We start from the raw sequence: 18,266 nt of genomic DNA, 5'->3' as shown, positions 1-18,266 counted from the left end.
GCAATCTGGGTGTCCACTGCCCTGATTAGGAAAATGGCTCAGTGAGGGGCAAAGGGCCTGGCTCTGCCCGTGGGTGCTGGGTCACCCCGGAGATGGCGAGGGAACAGCCCTCGGGGGGTAGGGACAGACCTGTCAAGCGGGGCCCGTGGAGGGGTACCTGAATCGTGACGATCCGAGGCAGGGGCTGGCGGGTGTTGGCGCCACCCTCGATGGCAATGCCCAGGGTGGCTGCACTTTTCTTCACGCGGACCACGGTGGATGTGGGCTCCAGGAGGCCAGGCTGCAGGTGTGAGCAAGGAGACCAGTGCCTGAGGCCTGGTCAGTGTTCAGGCCTGGCGGGGTGGGGGGGCTGGCCTGGCCATGACATGCACCCCACCCCCGGGGGTCACAAGGGCCCAGACCCCAGCCCAGTGCTGGGAGCCGCCAGTAAGCTAGCGCTAGGCTAGGAACTGGTGTTAGCAGCTCTCTGATTGCTACAAACCCCGAGGCTCAGGAGGTTAAGGGCCGGCCCCAGGCTGCCTGGGGGTGGCGCTAGGACTCGGACCCAGGCCTGACTCCCTTAGCCAGGACACCCGCTCAGAGCAGAGCTGAAAGGCCCTCAAGACCTAAACTGGGCCCCCAGACTCCTGATAGTGTTCGCTCCGGTACCCACATCCCTCCGGTGATGGGGGCTCACTTCTTCCCCGTGGTGGTCAAGCTGAACCCTGGTCGGGGACCTCCTGTTCCCCTCCTCCCCTAGGGGCCTTGCTTTCCCCTCGGTCCTCTGTATCCCCTCCTCCTCGCTCACCGGTTTGGTGGCCCCCTCTGCGGTCCTCTCATTCCGAGGTGGCTCCTTGCTACTCCTGCTCTTGGTGGATGCGATCTGTCTGCCTCGGCCTGGGGCGCTGGCCTCTGCCTCACCGGCGTCCACACCGCTGTCCTCGCTCAGGGTCTGCCCACTGTCCGAGAGCTGGGACAGTGTGGAGGCTGCTGGGGGTGGGAAACGGGAGGAGAGTGGTGGTTTATACAGGTGGGGTGGAGGAGGGCTTCCTGGAGGAGGTGATAGAGCTGGGATGCTGTGGGGATTCCCCAGGCATGGACTAGGGAGGAATCCGGGGAGACTCTCCACCACTACACCTGTCCTTCCAGCTGGGCCTGGCCCCACGGCCGCCAGGACTTCTGCTCTGACCCCCTCAGTCCTCAGCCCGTGGCGTAATGATGAACACGGAGGTCAGGAGGCCAATCCAGTCCACAGATGTGGGTCGTTATTATTATTATTATTATTATTATCGTTATTATTTTTAAACTTGCACAATGCTGTCAAATCGTAATGATGGATGAGCACATGGATGTTTGAATATTTTGCACAAAAATTAAATCTCTGGCGTCTCAATAAGACAACGGAAGCTTTGCCACACCTGGTCTGTACCCTCCATGACCCAAGTGGCCTGAGCTGAGCAGTGGGCACATACCCGAGCTGCTTTGCCGTGTGCGTGATGGCTTGACCCCGAGTCTGAGACACTCTAGAGTCCAGCAGGTCAGGCCTGACTCCCCTCTGACCAGCCCGAGCGACCCCGGGTGAGTTACATGACTTCTCTGAGCCTCCCTGGCGCTGTTCCACGCCGCCGCCCGTCTAGCAGCATTACACCCAGACTAATTACATACGACGTGTACAGTGAAGCCCGCAGGACAGCAGACTTGGCGCTAGACACTCTGCTCCGAGGTTGCTACGTTCTGTGTCTCAGCTTTTTCCTCTGTAAAATGGGGATAAGGGTCCGGCCCTGCAGGGCTGCTGCTAATACAGGCAGGGGCCCCTAGAACGAAACGGCACACAGGAAGCCCTGCACAACAGACAGCTCGATGGCAGGTGGCGCCTCGGGTCTCCCTCACCACATCCTGCCTGCTGTCCCCCTACCTGCCCTCCCTCACCGAGCTCCCGAGCCCAGGGACCCTGCACTCAGCACCCCAGCCTGCCCACTGTCTGGCACACAGCAGGCGCTCAGTCCGCAGCCCCCTGACCTGCCCTGCCGCCTTCCCTGGCCACCGCGGGCCCTCCGTAGCCCTCGAGCCACAAGATGGCAGCAGGTTCCAGCAAACTGCACCCAGCTTGCTAAGGGGAGGGAGGAGATCTAGAGCCCACCAAGGTTCCAGGCTTCCTGGGAGCCGAAAGCCAGCTTTACACTGCGGTCCACCTCCTCAGCTGGACGCCCTCTGCAAACTCTGGGGCCGCAGCCTCGTCCCAGGGGTCTGCGAGGTCGAGCCTGCACACTGACCCTGCAGCCCCCCGGATCTGGAGACTCCCAGGGGTCCGGAGACAGTCATTTCAACACAGGCCTTTCCCCCAGCACTTGCCTTGTGCCAGGCCCCGGGGACAGAGGTCACAGAGGTCACCCCTGCCCTCACAGGGGCTGTTTTCCCTGGAGAGACTGTCGGGGACTGCAGGGTGGCCAGGACTGGGGGTGCTGGAGAGAGGAGCCCAAGCCTCCCAGCGACCCGGCGGGGCTGTCACCGAATCTCCATCCCACGGCTTGTCCGTGGTCACCCGGTTTTTCAGTGGCAACGCTGGTGCTCAGGACCCTGTCCCCGGGGCTCTCTGATGCCCCCCAGGCCAGGAGCAGGGAACACCTGCGCTACAGCACGCTGGGCGCACACTGGCTCCCACTTTGTGCCGACGGACAGACCACCCCAGAGCTGCTGGGAGCCCCCCCCCCTGGCCCTCTCGGCAGGTGCCCCGCAGCCCAGCCCGGGGGGGGGGGCAGTACTCACCGCGTGTCTGCGGCAGCGCCCTCACTTCGTTCACGTCGGGCTCGCTGTCGGGCCGGTGCACCTCCACCATGACAAAGTGCTGGTTCGTGCCCGTCGTATCCGGCCGGCCCGAGGGAGAGGGCGGCGGGAGGCAGCCCCCCGCCGGCGTGGCCTCTGCAGGGGGGCTCTTCAGGTGCGGGGGTGACCGGACGCGCGGGAAGGGGCCGATGGGGTGCTGGTTGACCAGGGCCAGGTGGGCGTCCAGCGGCCTCTTGGAGCCCGGGTTGGCGGGGGACACAGAGGCATAGATGGGGGAGGAGGGTGGGTCTGGGGCCGCCGGGGCGCCTGGGGCCGGTGCGGTGCCCGCCGGTGGGCTGTGGGTCCTCGGGGCCGAGAAGACGATGCCCGAGTGGGAGGACGCGGACGAAGGGGGCTGGACGTCCTCTTGCGCTGGCTTCCTCCGCTGGGTGGGCGGGCGGCCGTGGCCTTGGGCCAGGGGCGGCGGGGGAGGCGGCGGCTTGCAGCCGGGCAGCCCCTCGGAGCCGGAGCGGAGCCGGCTTTGACATCATCCTGCCAAGAGACCCAGCAGGAGTAGAAGGCGTCAGAGCCCATGGCGGCGGGGCGAGGCGAGGGCCCCGCTGGAACTCCGGCCTGCTCTGTCAGCAACCGGCCACGCCGCTCTGAATAATGCAACACCCCAGTGGAAAACTTCTCCCCCCCCCACCTCGGCAGCTGATAAGCGTCGGGATCTTGGCGGGCGTCTCTGGGGATGGCATCGTTACCTTTGGGACCTGAAGCTCTTGGCATCAGCCAGGGCTTGTCACGGGGAACACGACTCAATTAGAGGTGGATGCGGAGAATGGAAAAACAACAACAACAGGGGCACCTCCTTGGCTTTTCTTTTTAGAAGATTATCACGGCTGCTAGAGATTGGAGATGTCCGGGATTAGAGGGAGGGAGGACGGATGGGCGGGGACAGTCCCCTGGGCTGGAGGGCTGCGCGGTCCCGGGCAAGGCACAGCCCCTCTCGGAGCGCTGCTCCGGGCCGCAGGGAGATGCGTGCCTGCCCAGCGGAGGTGTGGGGACGTGGAAGCACACGTGTCACGTGTTCACAGGTGCCTGCCATCCAGCAGGTGCATGGTGAGGGGTGGCTATGGGTACATGGGTCATTGCTCTCTCCCCTCTGCCTAGGCCAACCTCCGACACTTGCAGAGCTCCGATGGCAGTGCAAGCATTGCCCCAAATGCTTTAACTTCAGTGGACTCACGTACCCCTTGCCACAAACTCGTGGGGTAGGTACACTAGTACTGTCCCCATTTTACAGAGGGGAAAACGGAGGCACAGAGAGGTTAAGAAACTCGCCCGAAGTCATGCAGCCAGTGGCAGAGGTGGGATCTGAGCCCAGGCAGCGGGCCCCGGCGCCCAGGCCATTCAGAAGTAATTTTGGTCAGAAATTGCCAAGTGATGCTGCTGACGTGTGCACAGGGGCCCGAGGGGACGAGGTCACAGGTAGCCTCCATATCCAGTGTGGTCAGACGGCCCCTTCGGGGAGCTCACACACTCGTTAGAACAACGTGCAGATAACGAAGCCAAAGTTAACACCAGCTCGGCAAACAAACAGCCCAAGTCCCCACCTCGCGTCCCCCGAGGGAGCGGAGAGCGGTCCTGGGACCTGCCGGAGAGGCGGAGGGACGCCCCTGTGCCCAGGCCCCAGTCTGAGGGCCCCAGTGCCCCCCTGTGCTCTGCCCGAGGAGCCGGCCGCCAGGGCCTCCGGCAGGCCCAGGGAGGGCAACACTCAGTGCAAGAGCCAGAGGGTCTCACCAGGGCAACGTCTGGGAGGGTGTTCGTACTGCCCTGGACAGCCTCACCAGTTTCCTCGAGGTCCAGAGTGTTCTAGAAACGGAGAAGAAAGCAACGTGAGCGGATATAAATGCAGAGGGAAAAAGCACTGCGCCCTCCGGGACTCCAGAATCCTCCCTCCCTGCGGCTCACGCTTGTCCCCACACGCCCCACCCTGGGGAAGCTGACACGTTAAAATTAATGTTAATTTTCCTGCCGCTCATTCTGAAATCAATTTTTTGTTTGGGGCTCTCCAGGCCTCCCTTGAACCCCCTGGCGATGCTGTGGGGTGGCTCCGACCGGGACTGGGGATTCCTGAAGCTGGGCCCCGGGTGCCCTGCTCCACGCGCTCCCAAGCCCAAAGGTGCTCCTGGCAGCAGCCCCAGGAAGGGGTGACAAGGGCAGGACGCAAGTGAGAGGTCAAGTCTCTTTTTTAATGTGAATGGTTTCAACTGTGAGGCAGGTGGGAAGGTTTAAACAAACCTTACTTCGCAAAAACATGCCCATTTCTTGCTTCCTTCTCTAACTCACCGGAAGAAGCCTCACGCCCCCTCAATCTCCAGGTCATTCCCAGGAGGCCGGGCAGCGCCCCTCTCGGGGGCCCAGGGGAGCCCAGGATGGCAACGAGCCCCCCGCGACCAACGCCTGGCTCACGTCTCAAGTGCAGCCGTCAGTGTCAAGCAGCCTCGACGCCGGACTGACGAGGAGGGCCCGGGGCCCCAGAGGAGGTGAGACCCCAGCCCTGCCTTCAGGAGCCTACAAGCGGTGGGTTGGACACAGGCAAGCAAGGAGGAGACTGTGCACGGAGCGAGGACACACAGGCACAGAAGCGGATGGGGAGGGGCCGTCAAGGAGGGCTTCCTGGAGTAGGGAGCGTGGCTGACAGTGGAGTCTTGGGGGCGAGCTGGGCAAAGGAGGGAAGGACGGGGTTTCAGAGGGCAGGGCGCGCAGAAAGCGGGAAGGAGGCAGAGAATCTTCGAGCGCTTCCACCCGACTCAGGCACGGATGGAGCTGCTGGGACCTGAGGCTGTGGGGCGGGTTGCCATGGCGACATGGCCCCAGTTTGTCTTCTGGGAAGATTCCCTTTGCTCACTTCCTCTCCAGCCACAGCAGAGCAATGCGGGTCGGGGCCTTGACCCACGTGGCCTGTTCCCTGTGCCTGCAACGGGCTCCGCCTCAGCTACCACACGGCCCGCTCCGTTCTTACCTCCTTCAACACCTTCCCCAGATACCACCTCCTCCAAGAAGTCTACCCTGACAACCCCCGCCAACCTAAAACCACAACCCTTCCCTCCTGCCCTGCTTTATTTTTCTCCTTCTTACTCTGATCCCGTCCTTCACCCAGCAGCCCTCAGGATGTAACCCTTGAAACGTAAATCAGATAATATCCCTCCCCGGCGCATAACCAGGGTTTCCTTCCATGGAGAAAGTTCTAAAGTCTGTACTCATCGAGCGAGCCTCGTGGCTGGGGCCCTTTCTTGCTACTTCTCCGACAGGATGGGATGGTTCCTGCCCCAGGGCCTTTGCACTCACTGCTCTCTCCCTGCCCCCAGAGACTCGCTCCCTCACATCACTTAGCTCTGACCTCAGCGAGGCCTTCCAGGACCAGCCCTGTCTAAAACAGCACCCCTCCCCACCTCCGCACCCGCCCCCGCCCAACCCCTTTCTGTATAGGATGTATCAGCACCTGATGTTATATTATCGATCTGTTTATTGTTTGTCTCTCCCATTAGGATAAAACCTCCTCCAAGGCAGGACTTGTGACCACCTGGTCCCTACTCCCTCCTCAGTGTTTCGGATTGCTGCTGCTCGATAAATATTTACTAAGCAAATGAATCCACGAGTGCATCGATCGATGGTGAATGAATTCATCGATCACTCTGGCTGTCACGCAGGAGGCCCCAGAGAATGAGGCCAGGCAGCCCGTGCGGATCATCGTGGAGAGCATAACGGTGGGGCCTGAATTAGGGTAGAGCAGTGGGCAGGGATGGAAGGGGCTCCAGGTGCCAGAGTCCCCGGGCCACCGGCTGCCAGGTCACTCCACACTCAGCCCCATCTCGAGTGATGCTCCTTGAACATTCTGGGCGGGCGAAGGGCATGTAATCACGAACACCTGCCATGGGAACCCACCCCCGAGACACTCGGCCCTCCCAGCCCGGAGCCTTCCCCACCCAGGGCTCTTTTTCTGGTCCTTTGACGTCCGGTGGCGGGGGGTGGGGGGGACCATCAGGCCGAGACACCTGCTTCATTTTACCAACAAGCTGAGGCATACGTGCAAACTTCAGCGTCCCAACCCCGTTCCCTGCACCGTGTCACAGGAAGATGCTTCTGGATGCAGAGATGGGAGGGGTTCCTCGGGAGGGGGAGTGACGGGGCTGCTCTCCCCCCCCCCCACCGGGGGAGTGGCACCACTTCTGGCGTCTACGAGATCACACCCGGCTTCTCCGCTGCTCACAGCCACGGGGCTCGAGGGGGGCGGGGGGCAAATCACAGACGTGCCCCGTGCCGTTCCCTCCTCCGCAGAGCGGGCTGACGGCCGTCCCTCTCTCGTGACATGCTCAGAACAGGGCCTGGCACAACCCACGAGAGCAGGTGACTGTCGTCGTATCAGAAGCTTGGGACCTGGCAAATCTGCCCCAGTAAGCCCAGTGGCTGCAAAACCCTGCCCTGGCCCACGTGACCGCTTCAGTGGAAAGGAAACGGCCTCCAAAACCAGGCCGGGTCCAGTGCTCCCCGGAACCGGTACAGCTGGGCACCCCGAGCTGCCCCGAGCTGAGGTAGACGGCGAGGCAGGGCTGGTCGTGAGCAGAGGCTCACAGAGGCAGCCCTGGCCTCTGCAGCAGGCACGACGGGGATCAGAGGCCGGACGGCTGTCTGTCTGCAGGAGGGCCAGGCGGCGCCTCTGCCACACTCAGCCGCTGCCACCTGCCCCCGGAGTCAGCCCGCAAGCACCCTGGGGGCTCAGGTGACGTCAGAGACGTGGGATCCTGCCCTGGTCTGGCTCGTCCGGAGCCTTGGGCCCTCATTCAGCCAATGAGCATTTATCAGGCAGCTGTGGCTCATGGGGATAAACGACGTGGTCACCGTGTCCCCAACACCCGCAGAGGGCCATGCACACAGTACGTGCCCGTGCGCTTCCGCTCAGGATCACTGATGGGGGTTGTAACGGGGCCCCTGGGAGGGACAGGAGGGATCCGGGGCCCGGACCACACTCCAGAGCAGGTGTGGCTTTCTCAGCAGCACGGCAGCGAGCGGAGCACAGGCCGGGGAGGGCGAGGCACCGGGCCCTTCTACGATCTCACTTGCTTCTGCATGTGAGGTGCGCCCCACGGTCCTCCCTGGCTCACAGCTTTTAGGTTTCCAGCTCAGAGAGGAAGTGACCTGTCCAAGGCCACGTGGCCAGTCTACCGCGGATCAGGTTTTTAACCCAGGTGGGGTGGCCCCAGAGCCCAGGCCGCGGTACCCTGACCCCAGAACTGGAGAGGGCCCCAACACCGTGGGAGCCAGAGGGCCCCGGGAGTGCCCCTCGCCCAAGCGCAATGGTAGGGCCATCCCTGGCCCCTGGCCTTGGCCCTTCTTGGCGGTGGACGGCATCCTGGAGCCAGCTCGGGAGGCAGGGAGGGGGAGTCGGGAGGTGAGGGTACGGAGACCCAGCCCTGGGAGGAAGGCCTCAAGTGGAGCAAACGGCAGACGGGTCGCAGCCCGGCCCCGCCAGACTCCATCTGCCGGATCCAGACGCTCAGGAGCCCCGAGGCCCCGAGCCATGTTCCCTGAGCCTCTGAAATAGCTACGGACAGCAGGTGGAGAGCCCCGGGGAGGCGTCAGCAGAACCGCTCGAGGGACGAGGAAAGGGCTTCCAGAGGAGGATCAAGGTCAGAGCTCACGCAGGAGCCCGCCCCGCATCCTGGCCTCCTCCTCCTGCGCCCGCCCCCGCCCGCTGCTTGGGGGTCCCCCCTCCTGCACCCACCCAGGCCACAGACCGGCGGAGGGCTTAGACTCAGTGGCTCCACTGGTCCTGCTAGACGGCCCTTCATCCATCTGCAGCTGAGGTTGCGAGGCCCAGAGAGGGAAGGCCACCTGCCCAAGGTCACACAGCAAGGACGAGGCAGGAAGCGGGACCTGTTAGGCAGACCGCTTGCCGCAGGAGCCAGGACGCCCTCCCGGCTGGCTACTCCCCCCACCTCCCATCTCCTTCCTCCCCAAATCAGCGACAGTTCAGAAAATTCTCCTCCCTTCCTCTCTTTTGGTCTGAGCTGCCCCAGTCAGGGCCCGGATATGCCAGGAGCCTGGTCTGGGGGAGCTGTGCGGCCAAAATAAAATGACGTGATGGAGGGCGATGACCCGTGCTGACCTCCGCCAGGTGGCCTCCTGATTCTGGAAGCGGTGACACTTCCAGGTGACTGTGGCCTAGGTGTCATCTCAGCAAAACGAGCCCCCCCACCACTGCCCCCGCCACCCGCTCCAGCCCAACTCCCTGGTACCTCAGCCCCTCATCACCACGGGAAGGCTCTTACATAAAGGTGCTATTTTCAGCTCTTTGTTCTTCTTGCTTCTTTACTCTGATGTCAGGACAACAGGCTCCCCCCCACACACACTCTGCCCCAAAATGCACCAGAGGCCTGATGCTATCTGGGCCTTATCCTGCTCTGTCCAGGGGAAACTGAGACCCTGAGTCACAGAAGGTCCTGGAAGGTCACCGTGGGGGCGGAGATGGCTGGCAGAGGCCAGCGGGGAGGGGCAGAAGAGGGAAGGCAGAGAGGGGAGAGGGAGCCGGAGGGAAAGAAGAGGAGGAAGGGGGGGGGGAGGTGGAGAGCAGGGGATGAGGCAAGCGAGGCGTGGTACTGGCCAGAGCTGGGGCTGGGGAAAAGGGGCCATCAACCAGGGAAGGTCGGGGAGGGGAGGGGACCGGCTGGGTGGAGGCTGAGTCCTGGAGCTCCTGGGGGCACGGGGCGGGGGGGGGGGCAGTGGGGCTGCCTGGAGTGCAGGGGATGGACTGAGAGTCCAAAAGGATCACGGAGCCAGGCCACGGGGTGCTGGCCACACTGGCGGAGACAGGCTCATCCTCTCCCGAGCTGAAAGTCTGGGAGCTGCCAGGGAAGGGCAGGGTCCCCAAACGGAGGACTGGAACCCACCCTCACCGGCGTGGCGCAGGCCGTGGGAACTGCCTCGGCTCCGGCCGGCTCGGGGCGCGTTTCCCAGCTGCCCGCCGCGGCACCGCGTTCGACCACCCAACCACGCACGGCCCCCAGGCGCCGCCCTCCCAGGGGTCTCAGGGAGAGGACTTCACTCAGCGACAGACGGTGACCCAGAAGCTCCAGGTCAGGCCCGGAAGAGCCCCTAGGACAGGTGCTGGAAAGCAGGGCTCCGGGAGGGATGCGGCGACCCAAGAACCCAGCCGAGGGAGAACACACTGCCTGTGTTCACCAACCTCCAATCCACGTCTAACATTTGCTTCCTTATAAACCGGGGGCGAGGGATCCCTGGGTGGCGCAGCGGTTTGGCGCTTGCCTTTGGCCCAGGGCGCGATCCTGGAGACCGGGGATCGAATCCCACGTCAGGCTCCCGGTGCATGGAACCTGCTTCTCCCTCTGCCTATGTCTCTGCCTCTCTCTCTCTCACTGTGTGACTATCATAAATAAATAAAAATTAAAAAAAATAAATAAATAAACCGGGGGCGACGCAGCCCAGCCGGAGACACTGTCACCAACCGAAGTCGCAGGCCTATCCCATCACATCCCAGATCCCTGTTGTCGCAGACGCCACAAAACCACTTACGCTCACCCCGGCTTCGCGGGAGGGACGGCCTCGCCGACCTGCCGTCAGACCTTGCCACTGGGCGTGCGAATCAAGCACCCGCTTTACAGCTGTTTCCGTATTCTGAACGTGGCATTTTGCTCCGGGACTTGGGCTGGTTTGTTATGATCCGATGTATTTTCTTTTAAACATTTAAAACTGCTATTTCGAGCAGGGGTGCTCGGGCTCGCCAGCCTGCCGGAGGGGTTCAGGGCACGGAGAAGGTAAAGACCCCAGTCTCAGGTCAGCGCTTAGCCTGACTCGCCCGGTTTATACCTGGGAGGGTGCAGGCTCCGGAGGAGCAGGGCGGATCCGTGTGGACTTGGTTCTGTTTGCCGGAAACAGCTTCCAGCAGTCAGTCCCAAGTCCCCGCGCGGGGAGGCCACCGCCCCCCAAAAGGACCGGCCGGGAGGATCGTGTCTGCTACAGATACCAGCTAAGGCACCGCCGCGGCCGCCCCGAGGCTCACCGACGCCCCCGATGAATTTACGGCTCTGAAGGTGCAGGGCGCTCGTGTCGAGGCCTCTTAGTGGGGAATGGGCTGTTCTACTCGTGCAGAGAAACTAACTCCAGCCTTGTCGTGCCCCCCCACCCCCCCGCCCCGGGCACCGAGCAGCCTCCTGGGACAGGGGCCGCGGAGCCCGGCCTGACCGCAGACCCGCCTGCCCGGACGGCAGCAGGAGCCTCGCCAGGTCACCCCACCGCACGCGCCCCTGAGCTCTCTGCGCAGGCAGGGGAAGCATCTTAAAAGAGGCCAACAGGATCTTGTCACTTCCTGGCTGAAGACCCTCAGTGGTGTTCCGGGGTTCCAGGGTTAGTCGAGTCTCTGGTGCCTCCTGCTGCTAACTCGGCGCCCTCTCCCCATCACCCCGGGCATTCTGGCCCTCCTGACCTCCCCCAGCTCCTTCTGGGGTCCACAACCCTTGCGCCCAGGGCCTTTGCACATGCCGATCTGGCCAACCCGGCTCCTGGCCTTGTGGATTGCCCGGTTGATGCCAATGACTTCCGAGCTCTGCTCAAACATCCCCCTGACGCCCTGCTCTGCTCACCAGGGCCCCAATCCTCCCCCATCTCTCAGGGTGTGAGTTAGGTAGGTGATCTGATCTGAGGCTGCCTCCCCGACAGGACTGGCTAAGCTTCCCCACAGCAGGTGCTGTGGCCTGAGAGCCCAGCACAGGGCAGGTGGCGGGGGGAGTCTCAGTGGATGCTCACCGCAGGAGTGGCTGATGGATGAGTCAATGGTTGGGGTCCTTCCTGCTCCCCCACGGCGGGAGGGCTCGCCCAGCAGAGCTCGCTCTGCACCCGGCCAGGGCTGGGCCACAGACACGGCACAGGAGGTGGGAAAAGATCCTCCGATGGTTTGCTCCCCGTGACAATCAGGGGAAGAGCTGCCTTGACAATCAGGGGTCCCTGCGGCCGGAAGGGCCTGAGTCAGGCCTGAGCATCTCCACCCTCCTCTCGCCCCAGAGGAGGACAGTGTGGAGGCCACAGGGGAGCAAAGTGCTGACAGCCACACCTGGCACCCACTTCTCACCTTACTGCATGGGGACGGGGGCGGTAAAGCTGTTAGAGGCAGGGCCCCCACCCCAGCATCCTCTGGCGGGGCCCGGGGAGCCCCTTTCCAGGCACAGGAGATGCCTGGAGTGCAAACCTCTCAATTCCAGGAGCAAAGTGGCTGTGGTTAAGGCTGGAGACGTCCCAGCTGCCACCCCCGACCTCAATGGCACCTGCTATGTGGGTACAAGGCTGGCCTTGGTCTCTACAACCCCTCTGCCCTGGAAAACCTCTGCAGCGCCCTTTGCCAGCCCTTAGAGCATCCAGGGAACTGGCTCCCCCGTTCTCCACACCTGCAAGTCCGCTCCTGAGCTCACTGAATTTTCACGACAACCCACAGATGACTGGTCTTATCAGCTGGTGTACAGATGTGGAAACTGAGGCTCCAAAAGCTGACGTCACCTGCCCAAGGTGACACGGCTGCTACTGGGGAGAGCCAGCCCCGGGCTGCGGGACTCTGCACCTGTGCACCTAAGCCCCCCTGCCGCCGGCTGGCTGGTATCCCGTGAAGGATTCAAGAAATGGCAGGCAGGCCCTGCTTCCGCTCAGCTCCCCTGGCTGACGTGTGCATGGGAGGGATGACATTGTTTGCAGGCAGGACAAATTTCCAGGGCCGGCTCTCTATTACACAAATGGAAAAGAAACGCAATTTGTCATCGGGGGAAGGCTGTATCTGATCTCCTTTGATCGATTTTGTCTGGTTTAAGGGAAAAAGCTGCAGAATGAGCCACGTTTAACCTGCGACTGCTAACTGCACAGCGCGGTCCACGCTCAGTGGAAACTGGCTCCATCTGGGGCAACCGTCTGGGGCATCTGGGTCAAGAGAGCCAGCCGCCTGCCACTCCGCCGGTCGGAACACTGGGGCAAAGGACATTTTCCTACGATGCGGGAGGCACACGTTTAGAAGGCTGGAATGTCGGAAGATAATCCTGAGTGGCCAGGGCGTGCGGATCCATTTCAGTTTCTGCCCCACATTTCCCGGCCCCGACTCACTTCCAGAGCCTGGGCTGGCACTTGGGCACACAGGCAGGAGAAAGGTGTGGTCCCCGCCTGGCCCCCGGTCCCTCCTATTTACCAGGGAAGACTAACTCAGAAGGAGGTTAGAGCCATGTGACAGGTGTTTGAACAGAGACAGGGAAGCAGGTGAGCTGCATGAGGGACAGGAGCTGGGTGATCACAAGAAAGAGATGCCGTGGGGTCTTGTCCATCTAGATTTGGGGGTTCAGCATCACTGCAGTAAAAGCTCACGGACACGTGTTGGTCCCGCAGACCGGTGCCGGGTGCTCGGTGGGGAGTAAATACTGAATCCTGACTCCGCCACTCACTAGCAGAGTGACCTGGACCAAGTGGCTTCCCTCTCTGACTTTGGCTTTCCTCTCTGTACAATGGGAATCGTGGCTGTACCTGCCCCTCCCAGTTACCGGCAAGGTCAAAGGAAGACACAATTGGAAAGTGTTATCACGATGCCACAAAGAACTCTCGACGAATGCCAGCAGTGCTTATTATCAGTTAAGGCCCCAGTTGCATCAAGGAGGGCACGTGATGAAATGAGCACTGGGTGTTATACTACATGTTGGCAAATCAAATTTAAATTAAAACCAAAAACCAAAAACAATGGCCTCAGATATTAATATGGGTCAGGCTCTGGGCTGGGCACTAGGGATTCATTGGTGACTCAGACACAGTAGCCGCTGTGGGCGGGGGGGGGGGGAGGAGGGAGTAGCCAGCCAGGCTTGTCAACATTATTAGAATATGATGAGACAAGAGTCATGACAATGGGACGCTCAGGGGGCTGGAGGAGCCATAGGGAAGTCAGAGAATCAGGGAACTCTTGGGGGAAGAGGTGACCTGTGAGCGCAGGGCTGATGCACACGCAGGGGACAGCCAGGCTATGGGAAGTGGGAAAGAGAACACTCCAGACAGAGCTTATAGCCTATGGAGGGGCAAGAGGTCTCACAACGGCTCCACACCCCAGAAATTATCATCCTTATCTTACAGATCCTAAAACTGAGCTCAGAGAGGTAAGATCCCTTTCTGAGGTCACGGAGCAAGGAAGGGGCAGGGGCTGGGGTTTAAGCGGAGAGCATTCCCACTCCAAAGCCTGAGGAAACCTCATGGGCTGGCCAACCGGAGGGACAGCGAGCACGAAGGAGGATCCCAGTTCCCACCAGGGCTCGGTGCAGACATAAGGGGGTGGCAGGAAGGGCCACGGCCCCCCTACCTCCACCCCGCCTAAGGGACCCCCCAGCCCCGCCCGGCAGGAAGGACGGTACCTCCATCAGGTCTATAAGCCACAGCAGCCGCTCCTGGGGAGGATGGGTGGGCAAAAGGCAAAAAGAAAAATACATCAAATAAATACCAGGGATGGGGTGGGTGCAGCAGCCGCCCCTCTGCCAAACATGCACGCATGCACACACCCAGAGAAAGGCACAATGAACACGATTCTCTAAAATCCCCTCTCTCCCCTAGATGCCTGGGGGGCGGGCATAAAGGACGGATGAAGAGAAGGCCCTGTTGCCACAACTAGCACCCCTCCATCCTAACTGCGTCCTCGCAGGAGACCTGGGGCCGCTGCGGCTCTGCAGAGATGGCAGCTGTGAATAGACGACGGCTATTCACCCGGGGGCCACCCTGGCACTGGCCAGCAGGCAAGGCTGGATCGTCACTCCCATTTGGCAGATGGAAAAACGGGAGGCCCAGAGAAGAGCAGGGACTTGTCCAAGGTCACACCTGCTAGTGGAAGGCAGAGCCTGAAGGGGGACTTTGCTCCGAAGACTGGACCAGAGAAAACCTGGACTTCACAGAGGCCCAAGCCCTGAGCCGGCAGTGAAGCCCTGAGTCTGAGGGATGGGGCCCCAGGCTGTACATGCAAGGGCACCTGAGGCACGAGAAGAGTGAGGGAGGGTAGCAGACCCTCAATCCAGTGCCTTCCAGAAGCTTCCAAATGTCTGCAAGGCCCTGGATGCAACTCCTCAAGGTGGTTTTCTGCAGTCGGGTCGGGGGTGGGGGTGGGGGGAGTGGGTAAGAGCAGAAGCTTCACCTGCCCTCGGGGTCTGGATGGCGTTTCTGGGATGCCGGTGCCAACAGGGAGGTTACTCCTCATTTAATCCTCCCAACAAGCTGGGCATAGCCGCATCCCTGTCCCAGTGCAAGTGGGGAAACTGAGGCACCAGGCAGTGAAGCACGGGGCCGAGACTGGGGGTGGGCAGCACCTCTCAGGTTTGGGGGCGACCCCAGGGCTGGGCAAGGCCACGGCAGGCCAGTGCTGAGCTGGACATAACAGTCACCCTGACGGCCATCAGGGCCTCGGACGAAGACTTTGGGCCATTCTCCTCATGGGAAAACTGAGGCCCGGAGAAACCGGGGCTCAAACCCACATGTCCTGCCTCCCAGGCTAGAACACACCCCGTTCCCCCCACTGGATCTCCCATCCCCGTTTCTAAAGGGACTAGCCCAGAATTACAGCCTGCAACCCCCCAGGTTTTAGAGCAGAGGCTCACGGCCCCCAAAGCCCCACAGGGATATTACTGAGGCCGATCTCAATGGAAATGGAGCTGGTCCCGGAGAGAACCGGCCCCTTGGGCCAGGGCCCTGCCCCCTGCATCCAGCTCATCACCTGGGTGCCCCATCGGAGCATGTGCACAGAGCCAAACACACAGGCAGCCCCGGGCGGCGGGGACCGCTTCTTCCCCGCCCCAGAAGCGTGATCTGCTCGTCCCGAGGCCTGGCACTGCCTCCACCGCAGCCACAGCCAGAGCCCTAGAGGAATGCCTGGCAGCTTGCCGGTCACCCCAGGACGGGACCAGGACTCCGAAGGGGAGGAAGGTGACTCAGAATGGTAGGGGTAGGAGACAGAGGGATAGAAGTTCCCCAGAAACCCAGATCCCCAGAGCTAAAGAGGAACCAAAGCTCTGCTGGGATGGGCAGGCTGCAGAGGCTCCCCCGGGCTGTTCCCTGCCGGGCCCCTAACCACGGTGCACCCCCGGGCTCTGCTCCTCCAGCAGGCCCGCTGACTGCGTGTGCCCCAGGGCTCCGGAGACTGCACCCGTAAGATCTCCCAAGCCAGCATCTGGGAGCAGCAGGGCTTGAGAAATGCGGCTCCACCCACCCCACCCCCCGCCCGTCCTTTCCACGGGGCAGTGGTGACGAGGGATCTAAGGACAGCAGAGGAGAGCGTGAGCACGCGGGCTCTCCTGACCCCCAGCCCCGCGTGGCCTGAGAGCCTCTTCCCTTGCTCCTTCCCGGCAAAGGCCTCCTGGGGCTAATCTGCCTCTGAGCATCCTGGGGGCAGAACCCAGGAGGGACTCCAGGCTTTTCTGGGGGGCTGGAGAGTCTGGGAAGAGAGGCAGGGTGGGGTCCAGAGACAAGACGGTGCGTCTCAGGTGAGATGCCACCACGATGACCCGCAGGAAGGCCCCGCCATGGTTTCTGGTGGGATCCTCCCACGGGCCGTTACTGATTTTTCTGTCTCATCCCCCGCGTTTTTCACCTCTGTCCCGAGCCTCCCCCTACGCACCGCGAGCCCACGCCTGCCTTGCTGGGCACGCGCGGGGCCTCCAACAACGATGAGGTTTTTCCAAGGGAAGAAGCTGCAGCTCGGAAAGGCAAGGGACAGAGCCGGGAAGGGGTGGCGCTGAGATGCGCACCTAGATCCGTCTCACTGCACAGCCGGCATCCTGAGGCCCCCCGGCCCCCGCGGGCCAGCACGCCAGGGACGGGGCGCGGGCAGCTCACCCTGGCCGAGCTGACGGTGGTGGAGGTGCCGTGGCTGCCTGTGGACGAGCCCGTGTCGCTGTAGGAGACCACGGAGTAGGTGTCCCCGGCCCCAGGGCCCGGGGGCTGGCGCGCCTTCATGGACTCGATCTCCCGTCTCAGCACCAGGTGGTCGAAGCGGTCCAGGTCTTGGGGGGAGATGGTGCCCCTCACTTCAGACAGGAGCGAGAACTGGGGATGGAGACCAGCAGGGCAGTCAGCCGGAGCTCCACCAGCAGGCGGGCCCATCCCCTGCTGCTCCAAATGACCACGTGCAGACTTGGCCACCGGCTTCCCTCAAGCCGCCGTGGCTTCCCCTGCCCCGGGAGACGTCCATGCACGGTGTGGCCTGGACACCGGGTCACCTCGTCCTCGCTGGCATCTTGGCACGCCCGCGTGGCTGCAGCCCCCCGAGCACACCCGGAAGCCCCGTCTCTCCCACCTGGAACGCCCTTCCCTACTTCTCTCCAAACCCCGTTTCCTCTGTTAAGCCTCCCCACACGCGACCACTCCCTGTGGGTTTAATCACTTCTTCCTTCATGCAGCCTCTGGAGCCCGGACCTCCTCTGGCAGCAGGGCACGGTACCCTGGGGGCTCGCGGCGGGCTCCCACCCACAGATGAGTGGAGTTAACCAGCCTGGGGCAGGCCCCGGCCTTGCTTTTGAAGAGCAATCCAGAGGATTCTCAGGGTAGCTCAGCATTGACAGCCACCTCGTCAGGGCCCCGTCCCCGGGAGTCTGTGGGCTGGCTTCCCCGGGACAAGGGGCCCACCTCGGTCACTAGCTTCTGCCCAGGGCTGTTTCCACCCGATTCTTTGGGTTCTCAGGAAAGGAGCAGGGGATGGAGGGAGGCAGGGGTGCTGCAGAGCCCTTGAGAGCCTCCGCCTCGCCCAAGGAGGGCCTCATCGTCACCTTGGCGTGGGTGTTGAACAGCTCAAACAGGGCCATGACCAGGGCCTCCACGGAGACGCTGCCGCCGCGGTACTCCTCCAGGTAGTAGGCCATGGTGGCGCGCTCCTGTGGGTTCAGCAAGTGCCGTGCCTGCTCCTCCAGCAGCACACGCGTCTGGTGGCCCAGGCTGCTCAGGGTCACCTGGGAGCCAGCCGGCCCCTTGCACAATCCCAGCTGAAAGACAGGTGACAGGGAGCGGGGGATTCGGAGCTGCTCGGGGTGGGGGTGGGGGTGGGGCCGAGCGGAGGGAGGGATGGGGGCGCCCCGTGGCCTCAGCCTCCACGGGACTCCTGCAGGAGAGGCCGGTTACAGGCCCCATCTCAGACAGGGCAGCTCGTGCGGTTGCAAAGCACTTTCACGTGTCATCTCATCAGATCCTGGCACCGTTCAGAGCGGAACAATTTCAGTGTGTGGTTTCCAAATCATTCCCCAGGCTTCGGTGTCCCCCTTGCTAAATCCGGGATAAGTCACCTCATTTCCGAGAAGAGCGCAGACGTGCATCCACCCCCTTGCCCTCCCGCCACCACCTCTGGCATCACCTGGAGCCGTGGCCACGACGATGTGGGTGTCCCCTGTCATCCCCTCTGCCTCCCCCATCACCTATGCAGAGCTGCTGAAATGATCTTGTGAAAACATGACTCCCCTCGTCGCGCT

The 18,266-nt window shown here is 62.4% G+C and overlaps 1 protein-coding gene across 1 annotated transcript in view; it reads right to left on the bottom strand.

Annotated features, from left to right (window-relative positions):
- The window catches only part of WHRN (whirlin), a 136,372-nt gene that overhangs the window by 1,154 nt on the left and 116,952 nt on the right, over positions 1–18,266 (bottom strand). Inside the window, exons 13-18 of the mRNA XM_055302225.1 lie at positions 17,574–17,786; positions 16,645–16,854; positions 4,520–4,617; positions 2,746–3,281; positions 788–969; positions 158–280 (exon numbers count right to left, since the gene is read on the bottom strand). Coding sequence (XP_055158200.1) covers positions 158–280; positions 788–969; positions 2,746–3,281; positions 4,520–4,617; positions 16,645–16,854; positions 17,574–17,786 — 1,362 coding nt within the window. The remainder of the gene's footprint in view (positions 1–157; positions 281–787; positions 970–2,745; positions 3,282–4,519; positions 4,618–16,644; positions 16,855–17,573; positions 17,787–18,266) is intronic.

Source organism: Nyctereutes procyonoides, unplaced genomic scaffold (assembly GCF_905146905.1).
Source record: "Nyctereutes procyonoides isolate TBG_1078 unplaced genomic scaffold, NYPRO_anot_genome, whole genome shotgun sequence".
NCBI classification, from domain to species: domain Eukaryota; kingdom Metazoa; phylum Chordata; class Mammalia; order Carnivora; family Canidae; genus Nyctereutes; species Nyctereutes procyonoides.
Note: the sequence above shows the minus strand (reverse complement) of the source record. Positions and strands in the feature narration are given on the sequence as shown.